Source organism: Felis catus, chromosome B4 (assembly GCF_018350175.1).
Source record: "Felis catus isolate Fca126 chromosome B4, F.catus_Fca126_mat1.0, whole genome shotgun sequence".
Taxonomy (NCBI): Eukaryota; Metazoa; Chordata; class Mammalia; order Carnivora; family Felidae; genus Felis; species Felis catus.
In genome coordinates, this window is record NC_058374.1 from 17,642,347 (window position 1) to 17,655,597 (window position 13,251).

Genomic DNA, 13,251 nt, shown 5'->3' on the forward strand with positions numbered 1-13,251 from the left:
CAGAAGTAGGTCCTAGGGATATATGGAAAGACAGAAAGGCCTAAGCCAACCTCGGAGAAGGATATTCAAGAAAGGCTTCTTCAAAGAAGAGGCCTGCTAAAGAGCTTACCTGATCCAAGTGACCTTGCAATCTTGATGGGACACAATAGATAGAAGAAATTCTGAACAGAAACCTAGGAGGGAAAAAAAAGAAACTATCAGGTAGTTGTTCCCAGTTGTCGACCTTATATGCCCAAGGCTGAGAAATTCTGAGATGATTCCAAAGGAAGTTAACAAAACATTTAGATGTATTTAATACTATATAAGGGCTGGGTATTGAGTACTTAAATATATCTTATCTAAAAAGCAATAGGATGAAGCAAGCCTAAGGTTACAATTTTTAGAGCAGTCACATTGCTGCTAACAGCGGCATGTCTGGTCACTTTTAGGGGATGTTCTGGATTTTGCTGGATTCCAGATTTGATCATGAGGTACCCTTTTTTTGTCTTCATCTACCATACTCACAGTTGCTTTGTCTGATGTTGGGAGTTCTGTGAATGTGTTGATGTTCAACAGAACACCAGAGCTTGGCTCTAAGGGTCAAGCCAGTTCCCCCAGTTATCACAATAACTTGCAGAACAGGTATTCCAGGGGATGATGAAAGGTACCCAAACTGTGGAATACTCTCATAATTTTAATCTACAGAGTGAAGAAAACATTGTAGTTTTCAGTTTAAAAGCATGAAAAAAAAAAGTAAACATGGTGAAGACACACTACCATTTAGGAGAGGTCCAGATTTCATTTCAAAGAGTTGACTGATCAAACAGTAAGCAGAAAACCTCAGATAAAATGCTCACCTCAGTTATGAGTACATGAAAAACGTTCTAGTTCCCAGGCCCTGAATTTTTAGAAAACTACCACCCCTTAGGAACTCTCAGGAACAAAACACTACTTTTTATCAAATTAAGTATTACTCATTTTATTCTTGTTATCACAGATTTTAACATTAAAAATGATTTGTATTCTTCGTACATTAAAACACAAAACCCCAAATGAAAATATGCTCCAGATATCTGTAGGCATCTCATTTTCTTTATACTGTGCTAAATCCTTAAGAAAACACATATTTTAAACACAAAATATAATCTTGTACCACCCCCCAACTACCTCCTCCGTGAAGCGGTCTCTTAATCAAGCCTCTTGCTCCCTGGTACAACAGCTGGCAGCCTTTTCTGTTTCCTTAGCAACTATGTCATCAATCACCAGGCCTGAGAACAGTTTGATTAAAAAAAAAAACACACACAAAAAAAACACAAAAAAACGGAGGGAGGAAAGGAAGGAAGAAAACCAAACAAAACCACAGAGCTAATGTTTGGAACTTTCGTTTCTATGGATCCTACGTGCTTTTGCATTTTATGAATTTTGCAATAAAAAAACCTATACAATCTTTATTTGCCAGCCAAATCATGTCTTCTATTCTGGCATCTCCGAGAGAAGCGATGTCAGTGTCCCGAACTGGCACAACAGATGGATCAAATCGCTGCAGCTGTTTCAATTGTTCAGATGATAGGCCGGCTCCCATCATTCCTTCTCCTCCAATCTGTGGTTCCTGGGTGGAGAAAGGGAAAAAAATACGAATATCCTATAATTAGTAAGTGTGCCTGTGTACAATTTAAAAGACAAAATTGAGGTATAAGTACCACCAATTCCAAAAATAGGTAAGTGTTATCTCTGTGGAATATACGTGTGGTTTTCCTCGCTGGTAACAAATGGTCACCTGATGAATGACTATCTGTTAGGACCCATCTGCTCATCAAGTACTGCAGCTTTGCCACATTTTAGCTGTATGTATTTTTTTTTTTAATGTTTACTTTTGAGAGAGAGGAAGAGAGACAGCGTGTGAGCAGGAGAGGGAGACACAGAATCTGAAGCAGCTCCAGGCTCTGAGCTGTCGGCACAGAGTCCAACTCGGGGCTCGAACTCAGCAACCATGAGATCATGGCCTGAGCCGAAGTCGGACGCTTAACTGACTGAGCCGCCCAGGCAGCCCTGGCTTTGTGGTGTTAAGCAAGTAACTTTACCTGTCTCCTCATCTACGAAACAGATCAAGTACTCAGTTCTAAGACTTCAAGAAGGTGGTGGTATGCCCGGCATACAGTGGCCAGTCAGTGAAACATCATTATCAACAACAGTAATAAATACAAATTCAGCTTTATCATCACATTCCCCAAAGCGGACCTAAAGGTGCCTTTCTCTGACCCACACCAATTGGATGATAAAAGTCTTCTATTGTTTTTAAATGTACTAGAACAATTATTACAAAGAGATAAAGACTGTGTCAGTTGGTTTAGAATACAGAATCATAAGGAACTGAGTGATATGTGTGAACCATGACCGCAAAAGATCGACAATCCTAACTTCAGTCACCAATGCACAAATGTTTACGTACTACTGAAAACCTATAGTTTATTAACTCCTGGGCAGAAAGTTTCTCTCTCTTTTAGGTATATATTGAGTGTTGTGTATACATACACACACACACATAAAATTCAAGTGAAGTCTGAAGTCTTCCTTTCCTCTACAAAGCAGTTATCTTGTGAGTCTAGAAACCATCTCTCAATTTTTATTCATATATCCCAATTATCTACTAGAATTCTATACAGGAAGGTTACTGAGGTTAGATGTTCAATGTATCTAACTGAATGTGAGTATTGTTACATATTTAAATTAATCTCAAACATCATGAGGTAAACATATAGTCATAATATAGTTTTGATAAAAACCAAAACAGGTCAAATAAAGTGTAAGAAAACTTTTAAAATGTTACATATTTTATGTAACAAATTGTGAAGAAGCAATAATCCTGAACCATTTTCTCCCCTCTGCTAGTCTTCTGATATCCCAGTTATTACAGCTTATTTGATTGAGAAAAAAAATGCTCGACATACTCCATACCAGCAAAATGTAGGACCAGGAGAGGAAAGGAATAAACAACTCTTTAGGAAAAAAAAGGTCTGTATAAACTGAACAAGAGCCACAGGTGAAAGAAACCTGTAACACAAGTACACCTGAGCTCTGTGGCATTTTAACACACGGGCAAAGAACGAAGACGGGGAAAAACTGCTGGGACGTGGAAATTCTCTGTTCAGTGTCAAATGGATCTCACTGGAGGGGAGGAACATGCTTGTCTATTGCAGTATTTGTTTCTGAAGTTTCGCTGGACACAGTTTTTCATATGACAACCTCGTGTTTATCACCACACTCATGATTCTGTGATTTGTCACATTACACAGAGAAAACCGAACTTACTCATACCTGGGGCTGAAGCTGGAGGCAAGGAAAGGTTGCGAGGGCCCAGGCAACCTGTTCTTCGTTTTCCGCCAGTGTGATGGTGCACGTGCTGTAAACCAGCACGCCCCCCGGCTTCAGCAGCTCAACTGCCTAAACAAACATGTGATCAGACTACGGGTGTACCACAAGGCAAAATCAACATTTTACAGGATTTTGTATCTGTAGGACACCTTTCAAGTGTTTGGGATAAATGTTCTGTATGATCAAGACTCACTCTCTGAGTCGAGTGTTCCAGCCCAGGTGCATTTCACGCTCTTGGAACTGTTAGTGCACTGAAACCAAGACTTTCCTAAATGTAAGCATTCACTTTCACTACTTTAGATACTCCTTTTTATGCCCAAAATCACACATGTACACTTTGTAAGCCACCCTCCTTTCTGAACTCTGTACTCATGTACTCAATCGCCTTCTCCATTTGTCTACTATCGAATTTGACGTGTCTCAAACTGAACACCTGTCTTCCAAGACCTTTTAGAGAAGTGCTATTTTCAGGCCCCCAACCGGAGATGATCTTTTACGCCTCTCTTTCTCCTGCACTCCCATCCGCTAGCAAATTCCATTGGCTCTACCTTTAAAATATATCCAGAGTTTGGCCACCTCCCCTGTCATCATTCTGGTCCAAGCTACACCATCTTTCGCCTCCTTCTCAGCCTACCTGCTTCCTTGTCTGCCCTCCTACAATCATCTCCAGACAGCAGCCAGAGAGCAGTGTTTTTAAAACTTGTCACTTCTCAGCTCAAAACCCTTCAAATGTCTTATCACTCGTGGTCCAAGCCCAGGTCCTTATGGTGGCTTTCAAAGCCCTACACAGAGCAGGCCTCTGGCTGCCCTTCTGACACGCCTCGCTCACTCTGCTTTAGCAACACTGGCCTCTGCTGTTCCGGAACACACAGGGCACAGGCCCACCTCAAGATCCGTGCACAAGCTTGGAAACTCTTCGAATTCTCTGCGTTGCTTCCTCACAATCCTATCTCTGTGTATATGTCACCTTTCCAGGGCTGCCCTCCCTGACCATCCCAGGTAAAACCACAACTACTCAAATCCAGCAATCCTACCTTCCCTTCTTTAGTCGGCTCTGTTACTATACATAATAACTTACTCATCTGTTTATATCTTCCTCCCCATTTGGAATAGACACCCCATGAATAAGGCAGGGGTTGTCATTTTTTCACGGCTATATTGATAGCACCCAGAACAGTCCATATTGTGTTATGGTCAGGTGCTCAATGAATATTTGTCCAGTAAATAAATGAATCAAGAAATAAGGTGTTAATAAGAAAATTAATTTTTCCCAAATAACTAAAAACTGTATCTTTTCAAACTCCTAGATATTTAAAAACATTAAAAATTTCTTTTAATGTTTATTTATTTTTGAGAAAGAGACAGAGCAAGAGACAATGAGAGGGAGAGAGAGAGAGAGGGAGACCCAGAATCTGAAGCAGGCTCCAGGCTCCAAGCTGTCAGCACAGAGCCCGACACGGGGCTCAAACCAATGAGCCGTGAGATCATGACCTGAACCAAAGTTGGACGCTTAACTCAGTCACTCAGGTGCCCCAATATTTAAAAACATTTTAATGAAAATCTTTAAAATACATCCTATACATAGTATACTATTATACACACACACACACACACACACACACACACACACACACACACTATATGCCATCTGGTATTTATAAGTATGAATAAACTATATAATAATATATACCATCTATACTACATATATGTATTTTTATTACATATAGTATATATTTGTGCCTTCTTAACTAGAGTATGCTGATGAAAATTTAAACTTTGTAAATGTGTGCCAGTTACTGTTTTAAGCATTTTACATGGATTTTCTCAATTTACTTATAACCATGAGGCATAGTTACTATCTCCAATGAGGTGACCCTATCAGGTGGATTTATAGTCCCCATTTCTCATATAAAGAAAACAATGTACCTAAAGTCACTCGTGTGGAAGCTGCACAGTTCCAAACAAGATAGTGTCTGATTATAAAGTCCACGTTCTCCATCAACACAACTCCGTACTAAACGGCAAATGTGCTATATTCTGAACTCTCTCTCGTAGCTATTCCTTTTCATTGAGATCACTGCATCTACTCCTAAGAAACCTTTTAAAATGTTCTTTCTGCTTTGACCTAAAAAAGAACAAAAAGCCCAGTCTTTTAAAACAGTGTCTTAATTTTACCCTCAACTCAGAGTGGGTTTCAACCATAAGTAAAGCTTCCTTTTTGCTGTTTGCTGTTTTAACTTCCAGGATGTGCTCTTTGAAGACTGAAGGAAAAGTTAAATAAATACCCTGAGTGCCACCTTTGGGTATAAAAGGAGATACTAGAGAGATGAGCAGAAACGTGCTCAAAGGTAACTTTAGAGACTGCATAATCACAGTGTAGCCATTTGCTGCAGCCTATGCATTTATAATTGCAGGACTGAGAGAAAATAACAAAGTCATCTTTGATCAAATGCTCTCTACATTCTGCGAAATCCACTGAATCACGTTCGCAAGCCGGAAAGAAATCCTCAAATGTTCTATTTGGGTTTCTCTTGAAACGTGCTAGAGACCAGTGAAATTAGCCAAGTTTTTATGGTTCTTCTATATTCTACACTGAATGGTCACTTCTCATTTTTATTGATGTGTTTCCCTTCTCCTGGACTCTTCCCATTTCTAATACACTATCGAAGATGATCCAGGAACCCTATAAAAAAAGTAACTCATTTATATCCCATTCTTCACACATCAGTTAGCAACTATGATGTTAACAACTCAGTGACTTCTTAAGATGTATCAGAATGTTGGAGACCCATTAAATGTCTCAGTGAAGAAATTCTGCCTCTGCCTGTAATAAAGAGTGATCAACACAAATGAAAGCTTCATTATTTAAACTAGGTTTTCTCTGTCCTTTTCCATGTGATAAAACAACATAAAACTTGACATTTTAACCATTTGTAAGTGTACAGTTCAGGGGCATTAAGTACATTCACACTGTCTGCACCCATCACCATCACCCATCTCCAGAACTTTTCAGTTTCCCAAATGCAAACTCTGTACCCATTTTAAACACTAATTCCCCATCCCTCCAGGCCCTGGTAATCTTTCTTCTACTTTCTAGCTCTAAGAATGTTCCTATTCTAGTTACCTCATAGAAATGGAAACAGACAGTATTTGTCTTTCTGTGTCTGGCTTATACCACTTGGCGTAAGTTCCCAAAGTTCATTCATGTTGTGCCAGAATTTCCTTCCTGTGGAAAGCTGAGTAATATTCTATTATATGTGTACACATTTTCTTATCCATTCACCTGTTGATAGACAAGTGGGTCGTTTCCCTATTTTGGTTATTGTGAGAAATGCTGCTATGAACACTGCTTCTCAGTCTTTGAAACATCAAAGTAGCGAAGGTCAACTTTTTTTTTCATATCAAAGGATCATCACCTACCACAGTAAAGAGTTTTCTCTGTAATGGCTGATATGATGTCACTTCTTTCAAAGTCCAAGAACAAGCCATGTTTGGTCTCTGTCCCATTCCACTGCATGGTGCATCAAGAAGAATTCGGTCAAAAGATTCTCGTAAGAATGGAGGTTTTCCTGTGAAGAGAATTATAAACATACTTGTTATGTGCCTATAGGTGTAGAATAGAAAACTCCTGACATAGGGGTGCCTGGGTGACTTAAGTCTGATGAGCGTCCGACTTCGGCTCAGGTCGTGATCTCACAGCTTGTGAGTTTGAGCCCCGTGTCAGGCTCTCTGCTCTCAGCACAGAGCCCACTTCGATCCTCTGTCTCCCTCTCTCTCTCTCTGCCCCTCTCCTGCTCATGCTCTCTCTCAAAAAAAAAAAAAAAAAAAAATATATATATATATATATATATATACACACACATACATATATATATATTTTTAAATAAAAAAAAAAGAAAACTCCTGAGATAGAACCAATTATCAGAAATTTAAAATCATCATCTAGACTACAAAGAAAAACAATTTCTCCTTTCAAGTAGCTGGTAAAACTAATTCTGACATATGTAAAATGGTTAATGTAATTATTATAATTGAGGGTTATTCTGTTGACACAGTGCAAATTAAGGCCTAATCATATGAGACTTTGTATCCCCAATGTCACAAGCCACAATTCATCAGAGCAAGGACCTGGAATTCATTCTAGTCATACTGAGAGCGGACACTTCTCTCAGCAATCCCTACTGCAGACAGCCCCCCAAAAGAATACCTGTTAGGTTCTAGTCAAATATACTGGTTCTGAGGTTCCTCACTCTCCTCGCTTTCGTGGCCATCAGCAAGGCTATGCTCTAGAGTATCTCCTTGTATCACATGAATAATTTTCTCCGCTCCGACTTCTGAGTTATTTAGTGTTACTGGAGAAAATCATGAAACCGGTCTGTTTATATATTTCTGCTATTTAATAACTGCAAGATACTGCTGCTGACTGCCCTCACAGGAAGCCAACTGACTGCCCACGGGAACCACAGCAATGTTCTGAGAACCACAAGATCACCTGCTTTTCTCTGACTGCACAACTGTCATACATGAGCTCTTATCAATTTAACTCATCTCCACCTATAACCTGCATTCTCACCCACAGTCTCAGAAGATCTTCTCAAAGGAAACAATTATTTTTAAGGTTTTTGGTACATACTGAAAAAATGCTCCAGAAAGATTATAGCAATTTACACTTTCATTACGATTATACTCATTCTCCTAAAAATCTTCATCAAAGAAGTTATTATTATCGTTGTTGTTGTTTCATTGACCATTTCTATTTTTCCTTTATATGGTCACCTTTCTTGTTTTGTCCTTTTTCTACTTAGACTGTTGGCTTTTTCTTACTGATCAGAAGAGCTACAGGGGTAGTAGCTGCTTTCTGCACATGATTAGCTCCAGGATGCTTCGATGATCTCCTTTTGCTTTTCCAGCTCTCCAACATCGATTTAACACGTTCCTTACACTATTTTTTTACACCAAATTGTCTCTCTTAGAAAACCAAAAACTCTCCCACGGCTACCTAAATCTCTTGAATAAACTCCTTACACTAACAAATAAAGACCTCTTCTCTAGCTTCTCGACTACTCCATGTACTTCCCTAGCTACCTTTCTCAGTACTCAGCCACATTCACCAATGTTAAAAAAAAAAACAAACCAAAAAACCCACATCACTTTGTTACCCAAAAATGTCATGAGCTTTGCTATTTCCATGCTTCTGCTAATTCTATTTTCCTGAGATGCCCCAGCACTCATTTCCACTTGTCAAAATGCTATCTACCCTTTCAAGCCCTAACGAATGTCACCTCCTCAACCTGAACTCTTTTTTCTATTGTCCCTAGAAGAAGTAATCCATTCCTCTGAGTTGCCATAGCATTAGGTATCTTTTGGATGTATATATATATTTTTTCCTGAGAGAGGGAGAGCAGGTGAGCGTATGAGCAGGGAAGAGATGTAGAGGGAGAAGGAGAGAATCTTAAGCAGGCTCCATGCTCGGCACAGAGCTCAACATGGGACTTGATACCATGACCCTGGGATCGTGACCTGAGCTGCAATCAAGAGTTGAGTGAGCCACGCAGGCACCCCTTGGATGTAGAGTCTCATACACACTAGCGTTCAAGTGTTACTTCCATCTAGACACTGAAAATTCCTAAAAAACAGGACAAGCAAGCCCACAAGATACCTTTGTATGGGCTAGAATTAAGGTATGCGTATCTCTAGGTTAACATAGTTCTGCACCATGATAAACAGAGCACAGGCTGGCCTTCAGCCCCTCAACATATCCCCCAGCCAGGCACCCTTGTACAGAGCAGAAGCAAATGCCATGGTCTTGACAGGGATAGGGACAATGCCAACTCACTGTTCTTAATAAGTACCATTTTCACGGAAAGCAGTGGGTAATTATACAAAAATTGAGACATTCCTAAAAATATTCTAGACCTGTCTTAGATGAGACTAAGATCACCAAATGACCACAAAGATACATGGTCCAAGAGAAATCTCTCTTGTTCAAAACTAGAAAGCCATGAAATGAACATTTAAGGCTTGTATGCAGTTTAGGAGTACCCAAATTTTTATTTATCCCAAGCTTTTTCTCAATATATATTCTTAGAACAACCTTTAGTGATTTCTAAAACTGCATTCGTTTGGAGTGGTGTATAATTTAGGAGCAATTTTATGATGGAAACAATAAGACTGGGACAACATTTGGAATGAGGGGATACAGACCTTCTCCCCGGTGCAAGAATTATAACTGGTAAAAACTGTAACAAAAGCGAAAACCACCATTTAAAGTCTCTAGAAAATGCCTGGGACATACATCAAATGAAGAAACACTTATTAAAGAAAATCTAAGAAATGTGAGTATCTGTGGTATCTGAGCCACAATCCACTCACACACACTCTCTCAAAAAATTAACATTAAAAATTATAAAATAAAATCACCTTCCTTAGTATGCAACATAAGAATTTTAATCATATTAATTCAATTTACGGAGCAGGTAAAAGTCACCCTGAAGTAAACGGGAAGAATTATTGATTTTGTGCTCTTTCATTTTTCAAGTCAGTATTTATTCCATGTCCAGCTAACAATTTTTGTGCATAAAATTTATGCACTAGGAATACAAATTATTTAAAACTGTGAAAAAAATTATATTTTCCAAAGATAGCTATGCCAATACCTTCCATCCCACATGCCCTTCAATTTGACATTGACTCTTCTCCCACAAGAGGTGGGGTCTAATGTTCCTTTTCTTTTATTGTGGACAAGAGCAGAACTGATATTACATGACTTCTGGACTAAGTCATAAAAGGTTGATACAGCTTCTGCCTGGGGCTCTTAGGACACTCATTCTCAGAACCTAAGCCACTTGGTCTGAGAAAGCCCAGTCGGTACACATGGGAGAGGCCACGTGTAGGTCCTATCTGAGAACCACCATCAACCTCCAGACATGCACGTGACAGATAAAGCTTTTGAGATGACACTTCCCTCAGGTACCCAGTGACTGCTAATTGCGTCAGATACTCAAAGTGGGAACCACTCAGAGGTCCCAGTCATTCCCTCAAACTGTGAGAAATAATAATAAGATCACTGTGTTAGGTCACTAAGTGATGAAATGATTTGTTACAACAGCAGTTCATACCCAGAACTGTTTAAAAATCAAAACCACCCTGCAACTTGAAATCAGTGCATGGTTAAGAAGCCACTGAATCAACTTCTTGCCACCTTATACTACACACCTCACTCATCCGCTCAGAGGACTTCGAACTCTTTCAACTTAAAAAGAAAAGAAAAATTTTATTAACTAAAAGGAACTCAGAAAACACGGGGGGGGTGTTAAATGGCAGAATAGGAAGATCTTGAGCTCACCTTATACCACAGACACTAAACCAACAACTGTATCTACTGCAACCGATTAGGAAAATCTGAAGACTGGGAGAAGAGACCTTCCACAGCTAGTCACAGAGAGAAGGCCATCTCAGAAAGGGTAAGAGGGGTGGAGACAAGGTCAATAACCAAACTCCTCGTGCGAAAAACCACAAAAGGAAGGGACATCACAAACATAGAGGAGTGAGTGGATCAGAACCCACAGCAGGCAACCTCAGTCCTGGGCACTTACTGGGAACATGAGTCTTCACGATATCTGGCTTTGAAAATCAGCAAAGCCTAAAAATGGGAGCTCTGACAATCAGGCGATATCAGTTGATTTTTCAAGAGAAACTCTGCAGCCCAGAAGGATGCCTTCAAAGTGCTGAAAGGAAAAACCTACAACCCAAAATACTCTACCCGGCAAAGTTATCTTGAAGCAGAAATGAAGGAGAGATAAAGAGTTTCCTGGACAAGCAAAAGTTAAAAGAGTTTATCACCACTAAACCAGCCTTATAAGAACTGTTAAAAGGAATTCCTTAAGAGGTAAGAAAAGCCTGTAACTAGAAGAAAAATATAAAAGGAAAAAAACTTCACTGGTAAAAGCAAACATAGAGTGACCATAGTAAATTAATCACTTATAAAGCTAGTATGGAGGCTAAAACATTAATGTTGGGAAATCACATACATCTACCAAAATCAGTCAAGGAATATACAAAATAAAAAGACATAAATATGGTATCATATACATAAAATGAAAGGGGAGTCAAAATTTATGCTTTTAGAATGTGTTCAAGGGACGCCTGGATGGCTCAGATGGTTGAGTGCCTGACTCTTGATTTCAGCTCAGGTCATGCATGATCCCTGGGGATATGGGATCGAGCCCTGAATCTGGCTTCACACTAAGCATGGAGTCTATCCCCTCCACCACCACCGCCCCCCCCCCCACCAACTCATGCTCTTTTTTTTTAATTTTATTTTTTATTTTTTAAAATTTACATCCAAATTAGTTAGCAAATAGTGAAACAATGATTTCAGGAGTAGATTCCTTAATGCCCCTTACCCATTTAGCCTCTCCCCTTCTCACAACCCCTCCAGTAACCCTCAGTTTGTTCTCCATCTTTATGAGTCTCTTCTGTTTTGTCCCCCTCCCTGTTTTTATATTATTTTGGCTTCCCTTATGTTCATCTGTTTTGTTTCTTAAAGTCCTCATATGAGTGAAGTCATATGATTTTTGTCTTTTTCTGACTAATTTCATTTAGCATAATACCCTCCAGTTCCATCCACGTAGTTGCAAATGGCAAGATTTCATTCTTTTTGATTGCCGAGTAATACACCATTGTACGTATACATACCATATCTTCTTTATCCATTCATCCATCGATGGACATTTGGGCTCTTTCCATACTTTGGCTATTGTTGATTGTGCTGCTATAAACATGGGAGTGCACGTGTGCCTTTGAAACAGCACACCTGTATCACGTGGATAAATGCCTACTAGTGCAATTGCTGGGTCGTAGGGTAGTTCTATTTTTAGTTTTTTGAGGAACCTCCATACTGTTTTCCAGAGTGGCTGCACCAGCTTGCATTGCCACCAACAATGCAAAAGAGATCCTCTTTCTCCGCATCCTCGCCAACATCTGTTGTTGCCTGAGTTGTTAATGTTAGCCATTCTGACAGGTGTAAAGTGATATCTCATTGTGGTTTTGATTTGTACTTCCTTGATGATGAGTGATGCTGAGCATTTTTTCATGTGTCGGTTGGCCATCTGGATGTCTTCTTTGGAGAAGTATTTATCCATGTCTTTTGCCCATTTCTTCACTGGGTTATTTGTTTTTTGCTTGCTGAGTTTGATAAGTTCTTTCTAGATTTTGGATACTAACCCTTTATTGACATGTCATTTGCAAACATCTCCCATTCTGTCGGTTGCCATTAAGTTTTGCTGATTGTCTCCTTTGCTGTGCAGAAGCTTTTTATTTTGATGAGGTCCCAGTACTTCATTTTTGCTTTTGTTTCCCTTGCTCCAGAGACGTGTTGAATAAGAAGTTGCTGCGGCCAAGATCAAAGAGGTTGTTGCCTGCTTTCTCCTCGAGGATTTTGATGGCTTTCTATCTTACACTGAGGTCTTTCATCCATTTTGAGTTTATTTTTTGTGTATGGTGTAAGAAAGTGGTCCAGGTTCATTCTTCTGCAAGTCGCTGTCCAGTTTTTCCAGCACCACTTGCTGAAGAGACTGTCTTTATTCCATTGGATATTCTTTCCTGCTTTGTCAAAGTTTAGTTGACCATACGTTTGTGGGTCCATTTCTGGGTTCTCTACTCTGTTCCATTGATCTGAGTGTCTGTTCTTGGGCCAGTACCATACTGTCTTGGTAATTACAGCTTTGTAGTATAGTTTGAAGTCCAGAATTGTGATGCCTCCTGTTTTGGTTTTGTTTTTCAAGATTGCTTTAGCTATTCGGGGTCTTTTCTGGTTCCATACAAATTTTAGGATTATGTGTTCTAGCTCTGTGAAGAATGCTGGTGTTACTCTGAGAGGGATTGCACTGAATATGTAGA

The 13,251-nt window shown here is 39.5% G+C and overlaps 1 protein-coding gene across 6 annotated transcripts in view; it reads right to left on the bottom strand.

The window, feature by feature from the left end:
• The window catches only part of NSUN6 (NOP2/Sun RNA methyltransferase 6), a 77,044-nt gene that overhangs the window by 12,306 nt on the left and 51,487 nt on the right, over nucleotides 1–13,251 (bottom strand). For 4 of the 6 annotated variants that reach the window (XM_045060969.1, XM_023256409.2, XM_023256411.2 and 1 more), the window contains 3 exons: nucleotides 6,772–6,920; nucleotides 3,295–3,420; nucleotides 110–1,588 (listed from right to left, as the gene is read on the bottom strand). In XM_045060969.1, coding sequence (XP_044916904.1) covers nucleotides 1,376–1,588; nucleotides 3,295–3,420; nucleotides 6,772–6,920 — 488 coding nt within the window. In that variant the 3' untranslated portion in view covers nucleotides 110–1,375. The remainder of the gene's footprint in view (nucleotides 1–109; nucleotides 1,589–3,294; nucleotides 3,421–6,771; nucleotides 6,921–13,251) is intronic. The other 2 variants (XM_023256410.2, XM_023256412.2) reach the window with 2 other exon arrangements.